Source organism: Pan troglodytes, chromosome 12, assembly GCF_028858775.2.
Source record: "Pan troglodytes isolate AG18354 chromosome 12, NHGRI_mPanTro3-v2.0_pri, whole genome shotgun sequence".
NCBI lineage: Eukaryota > Metazoa > Chordata > Mammalia > Primates > Hominidae > Pan > Pan troglodytes.
The window spans coordinates 49,017,356-49,040,025 of NC_072410.2; the positions used below are offsets into that span (position 1 = coordinate 49,017,356).

Sequence of the window (22,670 nt, forward strand, 5' to 3'; positions counted from 1 at the left end):
GTTTGCACTTCAGGCATTGTCTGCAGCTAAGTGCTCAGTTCCAGGCCAGCTTCCAGAAGCTCCAAGACTCATCCCTTTATTCAGGAATTGAAAATGAACTGGAACTGAAAACTTTTAAACTGGAAGACATTTCAGAAATGATCAAATTTAATAGTTCCCAAGCTTTTGGAATCACAGAGACCTTTGAAGATCTGATGTAGAAAGTGAGCCCATTAATTTGCACACCATTGCGAGTTTAAGGAGCCCCTGGGTTGCCCATGAAGCAGCCCTTCACGTTTTAGTTGAGGAGGCTGCAGCTGAGCCCTCTCTCCCGAGGCAGAGGTCTGGGCTTTTAGTGGGAACAATAGCACCCATGTCACAGCAGGCAACAGAAGCTCACTGGCTACGCTAAGTCTGATTAAGAAAACTCCTGTGAGCGTTTTTGAGAGGCTGCATTTTAGAGGCTTTGTTTCAGGTTTTCTGTGTGGCCGATCAGTTCTATGTTCAAGGCTGGCTGCCAGGAGTGGACTTTAATTGCTGGGCCTACACATCAGTGTTGCAGAGAGGCAGACGAACTGCATCAATAGTCTCTTCCCTCTGTCCCACTGAGGGCAGTCTCAGTGACAGGAGCCTCTGTCCCTGACCCCAAACCGTTCTGTCCTCCACTCCGTGGGCTTCTGAAAGGAACAGAAAGGGCCACGGCCAAACCCGCATCTGCACCTGGGGAAAGGAATCTCAGCAGAATCCGGGTGGCCCACAGTTCCCTTATCCTATGAGCCATGGGGTTCAGGGTTCAGGAAAACCCAACCAAGCGCCCTGCACCATGCTGTGAGGCTGCCCTAAGGCCTGCAATCCTGAGACCCCAACCAATGGAACAGGCCCCCTCTTAGTCAAGGGGACCCCAGGGAAACCTGAAAATGAATTCCTGGCCATGGTGGAAGGGGAGGTCAGAGACACCTCATGAAAGCCCTGCACCTTTGGAGTATAAAATAGGCATAGTTAGATTATTCAGAATGGACTCTGGACAATCAGTTACAGATTATGAACAAGACCTGAGGCCATGCAAGGCAAGAATTAACACACACCTAGAAACCACAGAGTCTCCTTCAATGGGTTGTAAAATCACTGAGGATACTGTGGCTGACTTTCCTACCTGACTCTGGGACAGCATCACGTGGCAGAGGCAGACCCTCTCTCTGAACTGAAGCATTCCTTTGTACCAACTTCACGTCTTTAGGCAAAGCTGAACTCTCAACCAATTGCCAATCGGAAAATCTTTGAATCCACCTATGACCTATAACACCCCCGACTTCAAGATATCCCACCTTGTTAGGCCGAGTCAATGTACACCTTCCATGGATTGATTTATGATGTTACTCCAATTCCTGTCCCCTCAAATGTAGAAAACGACGGCCCCAGCACACGTTTTCAGGACCTCTTGAGATCCCCAGGCCATGGTCACTCATATTGGCTCAGAAGATACCTCTTACAGATCATTTAAGAGTGTGGTGTTTATGTTAACAAGCCCAACCACAGGCCTTGACATACCGTTTGCTCAGCTTGGGAATTCCCAGACCAGCTACAGGCCTCCGCCTTCTCCTCCCAACCAGCACACTCTTTGTCTCCATCCACCATCAGGTCCACCTGTGCTCACCTGGGTGGGCCTCTGCCGGCTGCCGATCTGCACCTGTTTCCCACCCCTCCTGACTTCAGAGTGCCCGCTCTGTGGGCAGTGCTCACTGTCAGCCCCTCAGCCCCTGAGCTGCCTGGGGTTCCCCATCTCTATAGGGTGCTGGTATCCTCAGGCCAGGACTCCTTTAGTATAACCTGGCTCCTGCTATGAAATGTACAGTACCCAGAAAGTGTGACTGAGTCCCGATGTAAACCTTCCCTGTCACCTGGAATGCAGGGCATAGCCCTCACCTTTCTGCTGGTGGTGAGCAAGGAAGCAGAGAGCTTCAACTGGGTTGGCAAACACCCAATGTCCTATGCAGTGCCAGTCTTGGGAGGAAGCTGACGCCATGCACAGAATGGCAGAAAAACACCAGGTGAAACCCACTTTCAGGTCACCCTGTCTGTCTTCCTAGAGTTGGTGGTTTTTTGAGCCATTAGATCACCTCTATTACTTAAGGCAATTTTAGGTGGCTTTTTGATACCTGCAATGTAAAACTCCTGACTGTCAAGTTCAGTCTCCTAACAAAGTTATTCTGGATGTGACGTCTCCACCATTGTCCTGTTCCTGGAGCCCCATCAGGTGTGTCCTCCTGGGTGGCAGCCACGCCTCCGACATCTCGTGCCTTCATGCCAAGCCCAGGCCCAGCACACTGCAGATTCTCAGCCTGCTGGGCTCCCTTGCTCCAGGCTCATTCCCTGTGACCACACAGGGGAATACACTGAGGAATGCACTCCCTATTGTGTTACAGCCTAGCCCTTTGACCCTAGGGTTTATGATTATCAAAAATTAAGGAGCCGAGCAATGAGGGGGCAGCCAGCCTGCTTTCCAGAGATGGACGGGCCCTGGACACTATCTCCTGGATGCCAATGAGTGGCTGAGAGCTGAAGCTCCATGGACACTCAAGGCTCTTGTGGTGACAGGTGAGGGGACTGGGTGGAAGGACAGTGCTCTGAGCATGCACCTTCCTTGGGATCTGGAGGCTGGGCTGTTTTTTGTGCTTGGCTCTTATGCCCCCTCAGCAACCTAAACACTTGTTATCAAGGGGGAAGGAGTCTTTGCTGAAACTTGTGCTTGGACACAGGATTTCTGTGATGTATGGTCCCTGGAGAAGGACTAAAGGGTTGGATATGTGGCCTGCCTGCGGTAGGTGCCCCCTCAATGCACCAAGAAGCTGAGAGAGCCAGGAAAAGGGAACAGAGGGAGGAGGGGTGGGTAGTTCATCTATCAAGGCTTTATAAAAGTTATTTCATTCAATCTTCAAAACAACTCTAGAAGGCAGGTTTTCTTCTCCCCTGTTCTATAGATGAAGAAGTGGAGGCTCAGAGAGGTTAAGTGACATGCCCAAGGTCACACAGCTAGAAAGGCATGGAGCCAGATTCCAATGCAGGTCTTTCTGATGCTACCCTCTCCCAGTGGCAGAGGCCTGCTTCCTCATGGGCAAAAGCGGAAAGACACACCCTTAAGCAGGTCTCCCTGTTCCTGCAAGGCTGGAAGCCATGCAGGCACTCAGATGGTTTCCTCTCTCTTCCCCAGGCCTGGCGTAAAGGCATGCAGGGAGGCCTAGCTCTGTCTCCCAGACTTAGAGATTTCCCCAAGAAATGTGTGGTTCAAACCAGGGACGCCAAGGAGTTCAAACCAGGAGACGCCAGGGCCACAAGTCTTGGGCATGTGGCCTCCCTAGAGGCATGTTTTCCTTCTTCGATCTAGACTCCATATTTTCCACAGGAACAAACCAGGAAATTCCTAAAGGAAATAGTTTTTAGAAGGAAAACAGATTTTTCACTTTTTTACAGCCCCACCCAGCTTTCATCAAGGACATGCATGTAATACAGGCTCTCAGGGGTCTCAGCTGTCAGTGGCCACAGGGTGCCCTTGAGTCTGGTTTCACTGCAGGGATGACTGTGGAACTGCAGTGCTGGATACTTTGAAAACCTGACAAGGTGGTGGCTGGGGGTAGGTGAGTCCACACAGTGTCACTTGGAAACAAAGAATCTTAGCATTGTAGGTGTTAAAAGAAAAACTTTAGCCAAATTAAATTTAAAAGACTTTGAGCAAAAAATGATTCGTGAATCAGGCGGCCTCCTGAGCCAGAATAGGCTCAGAGACTCCAGTGCACCCATGTGGTGGAAGATGATTTATGGACACAAAATGATAAGCAGTGTATGGAAAGTGGAAGTAAGCCACAGAAACAGCCGGATTGGTTCCAGCTTGACGTTTGCCTTATTTGAACATGGTTTGAACACTGGGCCACCTTTGATTGGTCAAAACATGGTGAGTGGCAAAGAGTAGGCTATAGTCCATTTACAAGCCCATTTAGGTTACAGTTTGTGGAGTACAGAGAACCCTTTAGGACGAACTTAAAATATGTAAGGAAGCAGTAGGCTAAACTTACTTAACACAAGGAACTTGAAATTCACTAGTTTCTCTGCCACAAAATCTGGAAGGAGAAACTGACCTTCACGGGAATTCTCCTTGTTCCTTTTTAACTTTTGTCCCCAGGAAACAAAGAGCACTTTCACTTCAAGTTTTTCTTCTGACCAAGAAGCAGTCACATCACTGTCCTCTTCTAGTTTAGCCTCACTGGAACTTGGAGTCTGGGAAGTTATCATGATATTGTGTGTTTTTTGGCACCGTTCACAGTCTCCAAGTTACCCGAGGACATCTCTGGGAGCAGCCTTGAGGCTGAGTGGGCAGGTTTATTCAAGTAAGGAAGGGAACCCTTTTTAATGTTTCACACACAGAATGCCTTTGTGTGGGGTGAGGGATGGGAGGAGAAGGAGAGAAAGAGAAGGAAGGAGGGGGAGAGGGAGGAAGAAACGTTTTTTATTTCTAGGTCAGTTTAGACATTAGCGGGAAAGAAGAACTAATATGGGCTCAAAGGGTAAAGGATTTCGATTCAGATGCCAAGTAGGAAAGACAAACCCCAAGTCCTGCCGGCAGTCACCCCGGTAAGGAAGTGGTGGACAGAAGTAAAGACAGGACCCAAGAGGAGAAGGCAATCAAGAGGGAGGTTTACTTGTGTTTGATAAAATTTAAAGTGTGTAGAAAGGCATCATTGGAAAAGCTTCCCTTCCACTCCTGTTCTCCATTCACTCTGTTCACAACCCTACAGGATTTCAGAGAATTGTTTTACATTCAAGCAATTCTCTTCCCTCCTTTATTTGTTAAAAAAACGAAAGTTGTAGTATGATACACACTGCTCTGCACTTTTGATTTTTTTTAAATTATGTGTCTTGGAGATCTTTCCATACTGGTATAGACAGACCTTCCTCATTCTATGTAGGACTTCATTATCTGGATATACAGTAATTTATTTAACAGTTTGTCTATTGATGGACAGATAAGCTGTTTTAATTTTCTGCTATAACAAACTGCTTCAGTGGTTAATTTTGTACACTATTTTGCACATATGCAAGTATCTATAGCTTAAATTCCACATGTGCACAGTATATCATAAATTCCAAAAGTAAAAATGCTGGGTGAGCTAGGTGCAGTGGCTCACACCTGTAATCCCAGCACTTTGGGAGGCCGAGGCAGGCAGATCACTTGAGCTCAGGAGTTCGAGACTAGCCTGTGCAATATGGTGAAACCTCGTCTCTACCAAAAATACAAAAATTAGCCGGGTGGTGACACATGCCTGTACTCCCAGCTACTCAGGAGGCTGAGGTGGGAGGATCACTTGAGCCTGGGAGACGGAGGCTGCAGTGAGCTAAGATCATGCCACTGCACTCCAGCCTTGGTGACAGAGTGAGACCCTGTTTCAAAAATAAAAATAAAATTCTGGGCGAAAGTAATTTAGATAGGAACTGTTAAACTACCTTTCACAATGAACCAACTTCTACTCCCACAAGAATATATAAGGGACTCTATTTCCCTACACTCTTGCCATCAAATTTGAATTTTTGATAATCTGGTGAAAAAAGGCAGTTGGATACAGTTTTAGTCTTCATTTGAGAGAGGTTGTGTATCTTACATATTTAAGAGCCATTTGTATTTCAATGGAAATTTTGAATTTAAGTAATTGTTTTGCATGTATGCTCTTATTTAATTTGTGCTTGTTGCAAAGTGCAGACTTTGAGCACAAGAAACTACTGGTAGACGATGAAATAGAGCAAATCACATGTTTTCCTACCTGGAAAAAGAAAAGAAACCTTGGTATCATTACTGCAACCAATGTCAGTTACCCACAGGATAAGCAAGCCTGCAAGTCTCCAGGAGCCCTTTTTAATCCAATTCAAACTGTTCAGATGTAGTTGGGGGAAGCCTGAGACAATGTGAACATGCTGCCATGTATCTGTAATTGTTGTAGTTGGATAGGACCTGAGCTCTTGCAAGATGATAAGACAAAAAAATCCTGGCTGTATTCATGGGGCTTGGAACAACTCTGATGGGGATGTTAATTTTTCACATGATAGAGTCAATAGATACTGTTTCGTGTCTGAGAGTGATAGATTGAGAAAGTGGTTGAAGCATATCAGTTAATTAGATTACATGGCTACTAAGTTATCAGAAAAACAGCTCAAAGAAGCATACATTATGGCTGGGCGCGGTGGCTCACACCTGTAATCCCAGCACTTTGGGAGGCTGAGGCAGGCAGATCATGAGGTCAGGAGTTCGAGACCAGCCTGAGCAACATAGTGAAACCCCCATCTCTACTAAAAATACAAAAATTAGCCAGGCATGGTGGCGGGCGCCTGTAATCCCAGCTACTCAGGAGGCTGAGGCAAGAGAATCGCTTGAACCTGGGAGGTGGAGGTTGCAGTGAGTCAAGATCGTGCCACTGCACTCCAGCCTGGGTGACAGAGCGAGACTCAGTCTCCAAAAATAAAAAAAAATAAAAAAATAAAGAAAAAAAGAAACATATATTACATAGTAATAAAAAAAGATTGGAAATGGCAATAAATCTGTAAAAATCATAAGATATCCTGGATAGCCAAAACAATTTTGAAAGAGAACAACAATGTTGGAGGACTCACACTACAACAATGTTGGAGGACTCACACTTCCTGATTCTAAAACATATTACTGGCTGGGCACAGCATCTCTCAGACGTGTAATCTCAGGACTTCTGGAGACCCAGGCTGGAGGATCACTTGAGCCCAGGAGTTTGATACCAGCCTGGGTAACATAGTGAGATCCCCATCTCCACCAAAAAAAAAAAAAAAAAAAAAAACCAAAAATAAAAAACAAACAAAAACAGGATTAAAATATGAACCAGTAATTTCGCTCCTAGGTATACATCGAAAGAATTGATAATAGGTATTCAAATAACTGCTTGTATGTGAATGTTCACAGCAGCATCATTCACAATAACCAAAAGATAGAAACAACCTTAATGTCCATCAATGAATGAATGGATAAACAAAGTGCGGTATAAACATACATGGAATTTTGAGCCCTAAAAAGGAATGAAGTACTGATGCATGATGCAACACAAATGAATTTTGAAAACATTAACTGAAAGAAGCCACACATAAAAGGTCAGATATTGTACAATTCCATTTATATGAAACATCCACGATAAATAAATCCGTAGAGACAGAAAGCAGATTAGGTTGCCAGGGATTGGGGAGAGAGGGAAATAAGGGGGAACCACTTAATAAACAAGGAATTTCCTTTTGCGGTGATAAAAATGATTCGGAACCAGAAAGGGGTGGCCGTTGCACAATATTGTGAATGTACTAAATGCCACTGAATTGTGCACATTAATAGGATTAATTGAAATAATAAAACCGGACGCGGGTCTTACCTTTAGGCGCTCACAATCACACCTGAGTCCCTTTAGACTTCCAAGATTCAGTTTCACTGTCTGAAAGCAGGGCCAAGTGCCTAGAATGTGCAAAGACCTTCAGAGTTTATCTTTTATGCAGAGAATCCCCCACAATTCCTCTTTTCAGAGGTAACTGCTACCAACATTTGGCGGAACCACTCAGACTTTTCCCTCTGCATGCTTGTTTGTGGATATCATTTTTCAATGCCATTTTTCCAAAAATAAATCCAAACATATTGTTTTATAATCTTTTCTTGCTTGGTGCTATAGTTGGGCAATGTTTTTCATGTCAGTAAACCCTCATCAGCATTGGTCATGGCTGTGAGGTACTGTGCTACAGAAATAGAGCAGGATTTATTCAGCCAGTCCCCTCTTGTTGCACTTTAGGTTGCTTCTATGTCAATAAACTTTACAGTGATAAACATCCTTATACAAACATCTTTGCACATTTGACCAGTTACTTTCTTGAGCTCTAACCCTAGAAGTTGAATTTGGATCAAGTCTTTTCAAAGGATTTTGAGGTCGAGCAGGGTGGCTCACTCCTGTAATCTCGGTGCTTTGGGAGGCTGAGGTGGGAAGACTGCTTAAGCCCAAGGATTAGGGACCAGCCTGGTCAATATAGCAAGACCCCGTCTCTAAAAAAAACCTTTTTTTTAATTAGCCAGATGTGGTGGTGGGTGCCTGTAGTCCCAGCTGCTTGGGAGGACAAGGGCAGAGGATCACTTGAACCTGTAAGTTTGAGGTTACAGTGAGTTATGACCTTGCCACTGCACTCTGGCCTGAGCAATGGAGTGAGACTCTGTTTTGATTTAAAAAAAGGATTTTGACATGCTGTGTAATGATTCTCCAGCAAGGATCTCCCATTTCAGTGTTCCATCAAAAGTGTGTGTGTCTGCACATTTCTTTGTGCTTGTCCTACATTAGCTCATACCATTCTTTTAATTCTTTACCATAATGATAGGTAAAACCTAGATAGTATTTTGATTTTTATTTATTTGATTTCTAGTGAGTTTTTTGTATATTCTTTTTTGTACACTTTAAAAATATATTCGTAAACCATATTTGCTTCTTCTTTAAAAAATTCTCCATTCTTATCCAGAGTCCATTCTATCCATTTGGCATTTTTTTCCTATTAATTATTAGGAAGGAAACATGAACTTTTCTGTTTTGAGGAAAGCTTCCATTTGAGGAACACTCAAAATGAAAGCTTGAAAAAGAACCATCAAAGAGGGAAAGACAGACCAGGAGAGAAGGGGGTATGAAATGAAGAGCCATGTGTTACAGCAGTTGGGTGGCTGCTGGACCCAGAAGCCTCCTCAGCTGACATTATTTGCCTGACTCTTAGTTGCTCTGCTAGGAGCCAGTCTCTTGCACATCTCTGCTCTGATCTTATTTCCCTTACATCTAAGCTCTTGGACTGACTCCAGTGCCTTAGTCCATTTGGGCTGCTGTAACACAATTACCATAAACTGGTCAACACTTTACATTTAGCTTGTAAACAAATTTATTTCTCACAGCTCTGGAGGCTGGGAATCCAAGATTAAAGTGCCAGTAGATTTATGTCTGGTGAGGACCTGTTCCTCATAAATGGTGGTTTTTGTGTATCCTCATATGGCGGAAGGGGCAAACAAGCTCCCTTGGGCCTTTCTGTAAGGGCACTGATCCCATATGTGAAGACTTCATCCTCACGACCTAATCACCTCCCAAGACCCCACCTCTGAATACCATCACCTTGGGGATGAGGTTTCAACATAGGAGTTTTGGGGGGACATATTCAGTCCATAGCACCCAGGTACTGCAAGCAGCTGTATGAATGGAGGAACTCCCTCAGCATTCAGCATGTTTGAGGACTATAAAGCATTCCTGGTACTTGGCAGTTAGGAGACCCCTGATGATCTTACCAGGGGTGGTTTTAGAGGGTCCGTGGAGCCAGCAGCCAGCAGTGAGGAGTGGAAATGAGGTAGCTCCATGTGGAGGTCAGCCTGCTCTTCTGGGCTGTGAGTGAGAGCACCATTCGGAGGTAATGGAGGTGAGAGAGCTGCACTGGCCATCTTTGGAGTGGGGCCCGGAGACAGTGTGAGTCTTCCCTCCAATTAGCAACTGCCTTCCTGTGCGTGTCCGAGTGTAAGGGGTGCTTTCTATGGGGTATAGAAGAATCCTGGGTTATAGATAAGGATGGAGTTCAGATGCCATAGGGTGATACTGAGCCTGGAAGCCTGTAAGTTTCATCACAGAACTGGCTCCTCATTGGCTTTCTTCTTCTCCCCCAGCTCCACCCTGTCAGATTCTGTCCTTACTGAACAGAAGAGGCAACTACTGGACAACTGCTTATCATTTCTCTCCCCCTCAAAGGAACAATGCCTCTTCTCTGACCCTCACTCTTAGTTAATAATATCCTTTCCTAGTTCATTGTTAAAAACCAAGACACAACAGAAGAGGCAATGGAGAGAACTTCTGCCAAGCCCAGCACATAACACACTGTCAGTCCCTGTTCACATTCCTGCCTGCCCCTTTTGCATGACTGTCTCATACGGGCCATCCCCTCCCAACCAGTCAAGAGCACTGTCCCAAAGGTATCCCCACCCCTATACCATCACTATTTGGCTTGCCTCTGGATCTCTTCAGCAAACAATTATTTCACCTACATACCAGGAAGCAAAACCTTATTTTACTTTAACTCTTATTTTAGGTTCAGGGGTACAGGTGCAGGTTTGTTATATTGGTAAATTCATGTCATGGGGGTTTATGGTACAGATTATTTCATTACCCAGGTACTAAGACTAGTACTCCAAATTATTTTTCTGCTCCTCTCCCTCCTCCCACTCTCCACCCTGGGGAAGGCCCCAGTGTCTGTTGTTTCCTTCTTTGTGTTCATAAGTTCTCATCATTTAGCTCCCACTTATGAGTGAGAACACGTGGTGTTTGATTTTTTTTTTCCTTTTTTTGAGGCAGAGTTTCCCTTTTGTTGCCCAGGCTGGAGTGCAATGGCGTGATCTCAGCTCACCACAACTTCTGCCTCCTGGGTTCAAGCGATTCTCCTGCCTCAGCCTCCAAAGTAGCTGGGATTACAGGCATTCACCACCAAACCTGGCTAATTTTTTTAATTTTTAGTAGAGTCGGGGTTTCTCCATGTTGGTCAGGCTGGTCGCAAACTCCCGACCCCAGGTGATCCACCGACTTCGGCCTCCCAAAGTGCTGGGATTACAGGCATGAGCCACCGCACCCAGCCTGGTTTTCTGTTCCTGTGTTAGTTTGGTAAAGATAAGGGCCTCCAGCTCCATCCATGTTCCTGCAAAATACATGATCTTGTTCTTTTTAATGGCTGCATAGTATTCCACGGTGTATATGTACCACCTTTTCTTTATCCAATCTGTCATTAATGGGAATTTAGGTTGACTGCATGTCTTTGCTATTGTGAATACTGCTGCAATGAACATTCACATGCATCTCTATGGTAGAACGATTTCTATTTCTCTGGATATATACCTAGTAATGGGATTGCTGAGTCAAACGGTAGTTCTGTAACAAACCTTTTTGACTGCACCCTCCTCTGCAGCTGCCAGGCATCTCCCTGTTTCACTCTGTGGCAAAACTGCTCCATGGTGTCCTCTGCACTCAGCTCCAGTTCCTCTCCTGTGAAACCTTCCCCTGTCAGGAGGTCTTTGGGGACCACTGAACCAACGCTGCTCCTGTCAAGGTCATCAGTCATCCCCATGTTGCTGCATCCTGTGGTCAATATCAGTCACTTCCCAGGCCCCATCTCACTTGACCCATCACAGAAGCCTTCGACTCTGTTGATATTTGTACCATGAACTTTATTCCACAAATAATAAAGAAAGGTTTTGAAAACCAGATCTTGTCATCAGTTTTTAAAATTATGTTATAATGGATACATACAAAAGAAACTGTGGAATGCATATATTAATATTCAGGTTAGATACAAATGTGCCCTTCCCACCCTGTTGAGTCTTACACATGTGGGGATATTATTCCCTTGCACAAATTAGGAGAGGGGGGTCAGAGAGGTTAAGACACCTGCAGGAGGCAGAGCTAGGATTTGAACCCAACTCTGACTCTAAAATCTGTATTTCATCCAGTAGGCAGCACTGCCCTCAAGGAAGATCCAGGTTTTTTGGAGCCTGAGGTAAATACATTTCAGAGCCTGTTTTCAAAATATAAATTATAAAACCACAGTAGGTTTTTTTTTTTTTGTAAGGTGCTGGTGCAGGGGAAAGAGGAACTTTGAAGCCTAAGATTTGTTAGCTTCCCAATAAAACGTGTCTCTTCTCTGTTCCTGCCCTACTGGGAATACCCAAACTGGCTGGCTGTTGTTTACTCACTCAACACGCACTTACCGAGCACCTAATATCTGTCAGGCTTGTTCTGGGCACTTAACATACATGAGTGAACCGAAGAGCCAAAGATCCCTGCTTGCAGAGCCTACTAAATACAAATCAACAACAGATGCATATCCTTAGCATTTAGAGCAGGTTAGAGGTGATAAGAAAACTTAGAGCCAGCTATGGGGATAGGGAATGGCCAGGTAGCCTAGGGGTGAAGTGCACTGTGAAATAGGGTGTTCTGGGTAGGACTGGCTGAGAGGAAGGCCGGGGATCAGGGTGTGGTAGAAACCTAGTCACCCTTGAGGCTGCCGGGAAGGTACCCTGCTGATTGGTTATGAGGCACTTATGGCCTTGATCAGCAGATTGGCCTAAAGTACCTAGGGCTGAGTGGTCCGGGGCAAAAGCTCAGCCCAAGGCGAAGCAGCTTGTTATCAGGCACTTATGGCCTTGATCAGCAGATTGGCCTAAAGTACCTGGGGCTGGGTTGTCCAGGGCAAAAGATCAGCCCAAGGCGAAGCAGCCTTGTCTGGTGTTCCCCTGACAGCAGGAACACACCTGTGTGTGCCACCAGCCTTGGCCCAACTTCCAGCGGCAGCAAGAGCTGTGGAGCCCCAGGTCGGCTGCCTGAGGCCAGTTATGCACAAGTGGGGTCCCCCGCCCCAGCTCTCCTGGTGGACAATGACAGGATATGAGAAGTTGGCGATGATGCTGTTCCCTAGGGAGAAGAGCTGAGGGGTGGCAAGAAGGGCCTAACCCAGCAATGGGGTCAGGGTGGGGGACACGTATCTGGAGCCCAGATGCAGCCAGCCAGGGGTGGGGGAGCACAGGCTCAGGGGTGGCTCCTGTGCAGGGACCTGACTGATGGCTTCAGGTGTGGGTGGTCACTCAGAGGGACGCCTCGGCAGAACTCGGGCCCTTCTTCTTGGTGGAGGCCCAGTTGGGGGAGGGGTGCACCAGCGGGACAGAGAAGGGTCTTTCCAGGGGGACCAGGGGGCACATGTGGAGCCTGGGCAGACGGGGTGGCCAGGGTGGGACCCATACCCCTGCTCCACAGAAACCCCCAGCTCCCCAGGGCACCCCATCCCCCCCACCCCCGCCCACAGTGAACCTGCCACTTCCCCTAGGCCTCCAGTGGGCCAAGAGCCTGCATGTGGGAGGGGGAGTCAGAAATGCAACTTCAAGGAGTCAGCCCCAGTTGCCTGGGCAGGTTGGCGGCCCCAGCCCAGAGCCATGGCTTCCTGGGCACCCCCACCCCATCCCTGTCCCTGTCCGGTTCCCAGGAGAGGGCTCCATCTCCTTCCTCCTAGTTCACATTCACCTTGACCAACACCTGGCACCCTGGTGGGACCCCCAACCCCAGTCTCCCTTGGGGGTGCTCTGGACTAGCAGGGCCAGGGCTCTTGGGGCCCCCTGAGGTGGAGAGGGGGCACAGGGTGGGACTAGGGTATGGGTAACCGCCACACACAGTCATCCAGGAGTGTCAGCAATGAAAGAAAATGAATTACTCTTTCCAGACAGTATGGGGTCTTCCAGATAGTGTTTCTGCTACTGCTGAACTGAGGGAACTGAGTGCATGAGCCTTGGGGAAGACCTAGGCATGGGTTCTAAACTCCTTCCCAGCTGCCTGACCCCCAGAGCCCATCCTCTGGTCGTGGAGAAATGGAATTACAAATAAAATCTTCTCCCATCCCAGCAAGCCTCTCTGCAGAGGAAGAAGAGAAAGAAAAACACTTTTATCCTTGAAAAAGGATTAACCCAGAGTGAGATGCGCATCACGGGCAATGATCCGCTAAGAAGCTGCAAAGACAGACAGAAATCTCACCGCTAATCTAGCCAGTGGGTCCAAACCATTGCACACGTTCTCAAGAGAAGCCATGCCTAGTCCTCAGGTCAGGGGGCCTGCACAGCACTTTTGGTCACACCGAGTTTACAGAGATTCAACCTCAATTCACTCGACAACCTGCGTCTGCTATTTGACTTCATACAAAGGAAAAACAACCCTTATCTTTATGATAGGAGGTAGATTTATCACACAGGGCAAAAGTTAGGTTCCCACCCTCCCATGGAGACTGGGAGATAGGGACCTGGCTGCTCTGATGATAACGTTTCAAAGATTGGGATCCCAGGTCCTTCAGGAACACAGTCCTGGGTTGCAAAGCTGGCAAGAGGCTTATTTAGCTGTCAAAAAGCTTTGCATGCCCCTCAAAGGGGCAGAGGAAGGATTTAAAATGACAAGTTTTCCAAACAAAATGCTCTAAGAAAAGGGACAGAGGATACCTCTTCCTTTAACAAGAAGAATTAAGCCTCTTCATTGTTTTTTTTTTTTTTTTTCCCTAACATTGTTTCTGAGAGCATTGCCCCATGACTCCTGAGATGTGCCACCAGTTCTGCCGAGCCTAACACGGGGTCTTTGGAGTGAAAAGTTCTGTTTTTCCTTATTGCTTAAAAAATTAAAATCTCAGCTTGTTAGTATTTTGTATAAATCTGCATGTTCCCTTCAAGAAAACCTTATCTCTGAGGAAGTGAGGTGAGATGTGGTTAAGGCAGCTCCCAGGCTGCCTTGGTTTGCCCCCGCCCCTCATATAGGCTTCCCTGGTCACCCCTCACTGTCGCAAAGTAAGACCTGAATATGAAAGCTTTCACATGCAGCCCAGATCTACGCACCTTTGGGTTTGCACTTCAGGCATTGTCTGCAGTAAGTGCTCAGTTCCAGGCCAGCTTCCAGAAGCTCCAAGACTCATCCCTTTATTCAGGAATTGAAAATGAACTGGAACTGAAGACTTTTAAACTGGAAGACATTTCAGAAATGATCAAATTTAATAGTTCCCAACCTTCTGGGATCGCAGACACCTTTGAAGATCGGATGTAGAAAGTAAGCCCACAAATTTGCACACCATTGCAAGTTTAAGGAGCCGCTGTGGTGCCCACAAAGCAGCGCTTCATGTTTCAGTTGAGGAGGCTGCAGCTGAGCCCTGTCTCCCGAGGCAGAGGTCTGAGTTTTTAATGGGAACAATAGCACCCATGTCACAGCAGGCAACAGAAGCTCACTGGCTACACCAAGTCTCATTTAGAAAACTCTGGGCCTGGCGTGCTGACTCATGCCTGTAATCCCAGCACTTTAGGAGGCCGAGGCAGGCAGATCACGAGGTCAGGAGTTCGAGACCAGCCTAACCAACATGGTGAAACCCTGTATCTACTAAAAATACAAAAATTAGCCGGGCATGGCGGCGTGCACCTGTAGTCCCAGGTACTTGGGAGGCTGAGGCAGGAGAATCACTTGACTGGCATGAATGTTAAAATAGGCATCATTAGATTATTCAGAATGGACTCTGTGACAATCAGTTACAGATTATGAACAAGACTTAAGGCCTTGCAAGGCAAGAATTAACACACACCCTAGAAACCACAGAGTCTCCTTCAGTGGGTTTTAAATTGACCCAGGATATTGTGGCTGACTTTCCTACCTGACTCTGGGACAGCATCACGTGGCAGAGGCAGACCCCTCTCTCTGAACTGAAGCATTCTTTTGTACCAACTTCACGGTCTTTAGACAAAGCTGAACTCTTTCAACCAATTGCCAATTGGGAAATCTTTGAATCCACCTGTGATCTATAATGCCCCCTGCTGCTTCACAATATCCCACCTTGTTAGGCCCAGTCAATGTACACCTTCCATGGATTAATTTATGATGTTACTCCAATTCCTGTCCCCTCAAATGTAGAAAACGACGGCCCCAGCACACCTTTTCAGGACCTCTTGAGATCCCCAGACCGTGGTCACTCATATTGGCTCAGAAGATACCTCTTTCAGATCATCTAACAGTTTGATTTTTCTGTTAACAGGCACCACCACAGGCCTTGGCACACCCTTCACTCAGCTTGGGTTTCCCAAACCGGCTACCGGCCCCCAGCCCTCCACTCCCAACCAGCACACTCTTCATCTCACCAGCAACTCCACCTGTGCTCATGTGGGTGGGCCTCTGTTGGCTGCCGATCTGCACCCGTTTCCCACCCCTCCTGACTGCAGGGCACCCCCTCTGTGGGCAGTGCTCACTGTCACTCAGCCCGTCAGCCCCTCAGCCCTTGAGCTCCCTGGGGCTCTCCATCTCTATGGGGTGCTGGCATCCTTCGGCCAGGACTCCTTTAATATAACCTGGATTCTGCTATGAAATGTACAGTCCCCAGAAAGTGTGACTGAGTCCCCATGTAAACCTTCTCTGTCACCTGGAATGTGGGGCATAGCCCCCACCTTTCTGCTGTTGGTGAGCAAGGAAGCAGACAGCTTCAACTGGGCTGGCAAACACTCGACATCCTATGCAGTGCCAGTCTTGGCAGGAAGCTGATGCCACCCACAGAATGGCAGAAAAACCAACAGGTCAAACCTACTTTCAGGTCACCCTGTCTGTCTTCCTGGAGTTGGCAGTTTCATGGGCCATTAGATCACCTCTCTTACTTATGACAATTTTAGGTGGCTTTTCAACAAGTGCAACATAAAAGTCCTAACTGTCAAGTTCAACCCTCCTAACAAAGTTATTCTGGATGTGATGTCTCCACCATCATCCTGTTCCCAGAGCCCCATCAGGTGTGTCCTCCTGGGCGGCAGCCTCGCTTCCGACATCTGGTGCCTTCATGCCAAGTCCAGGCCCGGCACACCTCAGGTCCTCGGGAACTGTTTGTTAAATGAATAAATGAATCTTTCAGGTCTGACAAGGAAAGCCCAGGCTTTTATCAGGAAAGCTACAAAAATGCAGAAGTCACAGTAAATCCTGGGAACAAGAGACGCCTGAATGTCAAGTGAGGTCGCTGTGTTTTGAGGAAGCCACAGCCACAGGTGAGCATGGAGGGAGAGACAGCACACAGGGACGGAGCACAAACCTCTCCCCCTCCAAGTGACTGGCAGGTTTCTGACTCTGAATATTGGTCAGACTCACACTAGAAGTACTCAGTGGTGCTTTGAAGCAGCTGCTCACTTCTTGTAATTCCTAGGCCAACTCCTGCTTGACACTGAACTGTTCTGAGAACACTCTAAAGATAAGCCATGGACTTCCTGCCCAGACTTGATGCTCCTTAGACTTTTCCTTGGAGGTGGTGTTGGGTACCAAAGATCTGGAATCTCAGCAGCCTCCACTGGCTGGCCCTGGGTTCCTGCTGCTGACTCCCAGCTTCTGGTTTCTGCTGAGGAAGGCTGCAGGGCAGCACCTTTAGGGGAAGCCTTGACTTTTCCAGATCTGGGCTCTCTCCCGTGTTTTCCTGAATGCCCCTACCAGAAGCCTGGCTGTCATCTCTGAGCCCTTCCTCATCCTCCTCCCTGTGTGAATCATTCCAACTCCTGCCATTTCTGCCCCAAGTGCACCTCCATGTGGCTCATGTCTCACCTTCTTGACTTCCTCCCTCTGTTGAAGCCACTGCTGTCTCATGGGCCTCTGCTAGCCCAGGTGGCTTCTTTGTGAACACAGAGCTAGGCACAGCCTCAAGCCATGCAGCCCACTGGATGCAGAGTTTAGCAGGCAAGCAATGCCTTTGAGCAAATAAGAAAAGGTTGCCTTTTCCTTTGGCCAGTCTCAGTTTCGTGCCATGGCTCATGGCTTGGCAACGGGAGGCCCGATTTTAGCTCCTACCAGCCCCTCTGGGCCAGCTGCTCTTGTACAGTGAGCACCTGCATCCCTGCACTGGGGGCCCTGCTGTTGCCTGGATGCGGCATGAGCCTTAAGGGGTAGCTGCTTCCATTCCCACCTCCTCAGATCCATTGTCCACCTGCAGCCAGAGTGAAGCACACACACGCGCGCACACACACACACACACACACACACCCCTTCTCCCCTCTGTGCATATCAATGTCCTCCCCTTGCTCTTAGAATAGAGTCCAAACTACCTAACCTAGATGACGGGCCCAGCGTGGCTGATCAACAATGGGTTGGCTAATCTTTTAGGGAAGTTTCCCTTCAATAGCATGTAAGTTGGTGTGGAAAAGGGCTTTTTCTGTTAGGTTTTGCTTTTGCCTATCTTGTATATGTTGCATCCTTGTAATCGGGCCCCTTGAGATTTCAGCACCACACCATGTTTTAGTGTCTGAAATAATGAACATTCTGATCAGACCGTTGCTGGCTTGCACATGTTAACCACTTGCTTTTGTCCAATATTCCTTGTTCCCACAACATAATGATAAACTGCTCATGTACTGTTTATTTGTCCAGCAGGAAGACATTCCTTCAGGGTCAGGAAAAGTTTGCAGAAGGAATGAATTTCTTGAAGGACACTGTGACCAGCTGCTGACACTCAGAAGCCTGGTTGCTCAAGGTGTTATCTGAGACTGAGGGAACAGACTTTTCCCCTCAATCCCCCTGAACTACCCCTTCCTCACTCTCCAGCTGCATAAAAACATTCTGCTACTGCTTCTTTGTTGAACTGAAGTTGAGAGATCTTCCTCTCCTGCCTTCTTGCTTTGGCCAAATCGAATACAACTTTCTCTATCTCCAAGCACCCATGTGTCAGTGTTTGGGATCAGCTCCACGTCGGGTACAAGAGCATGAATTTGGGCCTCCCCAACATCTGCAGTGCAAAATATTTAACAACTGGTGTGGCACAGCCTCTGACCAACAGCCAGAACACACACCAGCCACACACAGCCATGCCTGTCAGCCGAATGTCAACCTTGCTCATGGCTGAAATGACCCCCAGACACGGGAAGTGCATCGCACACAACTGTTGACTGAATCAATGAATGGGTGGAGGTGGGGGTTGGTGAGGTGAGTGCAAGGAACTGCCAACAATCGATGCTTTGTGGACCAGGGAAACCTCAGCATGGAGAAGCCTAGCTGGGAAGGGCCTTGTTGCCAAGTGTGGGGACTCGGCTTCTGGCCAATGGTGACTGAGTGCAGGGTGAATGGCACAGTTCTCAGGCTCGTGGTATATGTGTACAGGGACCAGGGTGGATCTCAGAGAGTATCAAGTGTGCCAGGTGGCAGAAAGATGCTCAGGGCCTGAACAGGCAAGAGAGGTGGCAGGCCTTCCAGAAGGGCAAGGGACCCAGGCAGTTCCAGACCCTGAGTCTCCCCATCCAGGCCATTCCCTTTGACTATAAAGGGGAATGCACACTGGGCTCCCTGCTGTGTTACAGCCCAGATCTTTGACCCTAGGGTTGATGATTACCAAACATTCAGGAGCCAAGCAATGAGGCAGGCAGCCTGCTTTCCAGGGGTGAGCAAGCCCTGGACAGTATCTCCTGGATGCCAGTGAGTGGCTGACAGCTGAAGCTCCCTGGACACTCAAGGCTCTTGTGGTGACAGGTGAGGGGACTGGGTGGAAGGACAGTGCTCTGAGCATGCACCTTCCTTGGGATCTGGAGGCTGGGCTGTTTTTTATGCTTGGCACTTATGCCACCTCAGCAACCTAAAAACTTACAATAAAGCTGGAGGGAGCCTTTCCTGAAACTTGTGCTTGGACACAGGATTTCTGCGATGTATGGTCCCTGGAGAAGCACCAAAGGGTTGGGCATGTGGCCTGCCTGAGGTAGGTACTCTCTCAATGCACCAAGAAGCTGAGAGAGCCAGAAAAAGGAAACAGAGGGAAGAGTGGTGGGTAGTTCATCTATCAGGGCTTTATAGAAGGTATTTTATTCAATCTTCGAAACAACTCTAGAAGGCAGGTTTTCTTCTCCCCTCTTCTATAGATGAAGAAGTGGAGGCTCAGAGAGGTTAAGTGACATGCCCAAGGTCACACAGCTAGAAAGGCATGGAGCCAGATTCCAATGCAGGTCTTTCTGATGCTACCCTCTCCCAGTGGCAGAGGCCTGCTTCCTCATGGGCAAAAGTGGAAAGACACACCCTTAAGCAGGTCTCCCTGTTCCTGCAAGGCTGGGAGCCATGCAGGCACTCACGTCGTTTCCTCTCTCTTCCCCAGGCCTGGCATAAAGGCGTGCAGGGAGGCCTAGCTCTGTTTCCTGGACTCAGTGACTTCAGACACAGAAGTCTGTCCATGGCTCCTTATCACATCCGCAAATACCAGGAGAGCGACCGCAAGTGGGTCGTGGGCTTGCTCTCCCGGGGGATGGCCGAACACGCCCCAGCCACCTTCCGGCGATTACTGAAGCTGCCTCGAACCCTCATACTGTTACTTGGGGGGGCGCTTGCCCTACTCCTGGTCTCTGGCTCCTGGATTCTGGCCCTCGTGTTCAGCCTCAGCCTCCTTCCTGCCCTGTGGTTCCTTGCCAAAAAACCCTGGACGCGGTATGTAGACATAGCATTGTGCACAGACATGTCTGACATCACCAAATCCTACCTGAGTGAGCATGGCTCCTGCTTCTGGGTGGCTGAGTCTGAAGAGAAGGTGGTGGGCACAGTAGGAGCTCTGCCCGTTGATGATCCCACCTTGAGGGAGAAGCGGTTGCAGCTGTTTCATCTCTCTGTGGACAATGAGCACCGTGGTCAGGGGATAGCAAAAGCCCTGGTCAGGACTGTCCTCCAGTTTGCCCGGGACCAGGGCTACAGTGAAGTTGTCCTGGACACCAGCAACATCCAGCTCTCTGCCATGGGCCTCTACCAGAGCTTGGGCTTCAAGAAGACGGGCCAGTCCTTCTTCCACGTGTGGGCCAGGCTGGTGGATCTTCATACAGTTCATTTCATCTATCGCCTCCCTTCTGCTCAGGCAGGGGGTCTATGATTTCTTTCCTTCTGTATTGGTCAGAATAGAATCCATTCGGCTGTAGCAGCAAGCAATCCCCAACCTCTCACTGCAATGACCTTTCAGCGCAATAAAAGCTTATTGTCCATTAACATCTGAGTCCCATGCGATTGCCTGTGGGGTAGCTTCTGGGTTTCTGCTTCATTCAGTCTTTTTGATTCCCATCTGTTTCATTTTTCTAGTGCCAGGATAATGTTGCATAAGAACAACCACAAAATGAAATCAATATTTATTTAGCTCATGAGTCTGAAGTCAGCAATTTTGCCTGAGCTTGGCTGGGCAGTTCCTCTGGTCTCAGATTGCATTGTGCAAATGCAGTGGGATTGGCTGAAAGATTAGCTCAAGGTGCTTTTTCATTTTCCCTCAGGCTAGCTCAGGCAGGGTTTCAAGGAAATTGCAGAGGAGCAAAAACAAAAGCAGAAGCAAACAAACGTGTTTTCAAACTCCTGCATGCATCGCATCTTCCCCAAATTCAAGGAGAGAGGTACCTGCCTCTGTAATGAGAAGGGCTGCAAAGTCACATAGCAAAAGGGTGGAATGCAGCCTCGGGAGAAGAATTGGGGCCAGACACACAACCAATCCACTCTAACTCCAGGGTCTCTGCAGAGAGAAGAAAGTGGCCTCAGAGGGGAGTGTGGGATTTACCATGGGCTAGACCTGGAAGTAGTATAACTCTTCCAGGGGATCATAACAGAATACCTGAGACTGGGTAATTTATAAGGAAAAGAGGTGTATTTGGTTCATGGTTTTGCAGGCTGTACAAAAAGCACAGTGCAGGCAACTGCTTCTGGTGAGGGCCTCAGGAATCTTTCACTTATGGTGGAAGCTGAAGGCGGAGCAGGTGTGTCACACGGCGAGACAGCACACAAGAAAGATGCTAGGTGCTTTCAAACAACCAGCTTACATGTGAACTAACAGAGCCAGAACTCATTCATTACCACGGACAGAGCACCAACCCATTCATGAGGAATCCACCCCTATGAGCGAAACACCTCCCACTAGGCCCTACCTCTAACATTGGGGGTCATATTTCAACATGTGATTTGGAGAGAACAAACATCTAAACTATATCAGTCTGCCTCTTACCCCAAAATCTCATGTCATCTCACATTGCAAAATGCAACCATCCCTTCCTGATAGTTCCTCAATGTCTCAGCTTGTTCCAGCATCAACTCAAAAGTCCAGAATCCATAGTTTCATCTGAGCCTCAAGGCAAATGCCTTCCACCCATGAGGCTGTTATATCAAAAACAAGTTACATACTTCCAAGATACAACTGTGTTACAGGTATTGGGTAGGCATTCCCATTCCAAAAGCGAGAAATTGGCCAAAAGAAAGAGGCAACAGGCCCCACACATGTCTGAAACCCAGCAGGGCAAACACTAAATCTGAAACTTCCAAAATCATCTTCCTTAACTCCATACTGGTGAGAGGAGTGGGCTTTCAAGGCCTTGAGCAGCCCTGTCTCTATGGCTTTGCTGGGTGCAGCCCACATGGCTGCTCTCACAGGTTGGGATTGAGCCTGTGGGTCTTCCATGCTGAGGTTGCAAGCTGCTGGTGACTCTACCTTTCTGGTGTCTGGAAGGCATTGGCCCCATTCCCACAGCTCCACTAGGCAATGTCCCAGTGAGGACCCTGTATGGGGTTCCAACCCTATGTTTTCCCATGGCTCTGCCCTAGTAGAGGTTCTCTGTGGGGTCTCCGCCCTGTGCAGGCTTCTGCCTGGGCACCCAGGCTTTTTGATACATCTTCAGAAATCTAGGTGGAAGCTCCCAAGCCTCCTTCACTCTTGCATTCTGCAAGCCTGCAGACCTAAAACCATATGGAAGGCTGGGCATGGTGGCTCACACATGTAATTCCAGCACTTTGGGAGGCTGAGGCAGGTGGATCACCTGAGGTCAGGAGTTGGAGACCAGCCTGACCAACATTGTGAAACCCCATATCTACTGAAAATACAAAATTAGCTGGGCATGATGGCACATGCCTGCAATCCCAGATACTTGGGATACTGAGGCAGGAGGATCACTTGAACCTTTGAGGCAGAGGTTGCAGTGAGCTGAGATCGTGCTGTTGCATTCCAGCCTGGGTGACAGGACAAGACTCTGTCTCAAAAAAAAAGACAAAAAAAAAAAAACATATGGAAGCTGCTAAGGCTTAGGGCTTGTACCCTCCAAAGCAGTGGTCTGTGCTGCACCTGGGGCCCTTTGAGCCAAGGCTGGAGCTGGA

General features: G+C 48.0%; 2 protein-coding genes across 3 annotated transcripts in view; one reads left to right on the top strand and one right to left on the bottom strand.

Annotated features, from left to right (window-relative positions):
• Window positions 1-3,316: 3,316 nt before the first annotated feature.
• The window catches only part of LOC459325 (putative ALMS1-like protein), a 76,589-nt gene continuing 57,235 nt past the window's right edge, over window positions 3,317-22,670 (bottom strand). The window contains exons 8-9 of one of the 2 annotated variants that reach the window (XM_063789727.1): window positions 7,404-7,483; window positions 3,317-3,397 (exon numbers count right to left, since the gene is read on the bottom strand). In XM_063789727.1, coding sequence (XP_063645797.1) covers window positions 7,420-7,483 — 64 coding nt within the window. In that variant the 3' untranslated portion in view covers window positions 3,317-3,397; window positions 7,404-7,419. Of the gene's footprint in view, window positions 3,398-7,335; window positions 7,484-22,670 lie in introns of those variants that run through there. The other variant, XM_063789726.1, reaches the window with a different exon arrangement.
• On the top strand, window positions 18,921-20,537 carry NAT8B (N-acetyltransferase 8B). Its single transcript, XM_001151228.7, has 2 exons — window positions 18,921-19,052; window positions 19,666-20,537. The coding sequence occupies exon 2, from the start codon at window positions 19,741-19,743 to the stop codon at window positions 20,422-20,424; it is 684 nt and encodes a 227-aa protein (XP_001151228.1). The 5' UTR covers window positions 18,921-19,052; window positions 19,666-19,740; the 3' UTR covers window positions 20,425-20,537.

Excerpts from the sequence above, each read along its gene's own strand:
- NAT8B (XM_001151228.7), top strand. The coding sequence starts at position 19,741 with ATGGCTCCTTATCACATCCGCAAATACCAGGAGAGCGACCGCAAGTGG.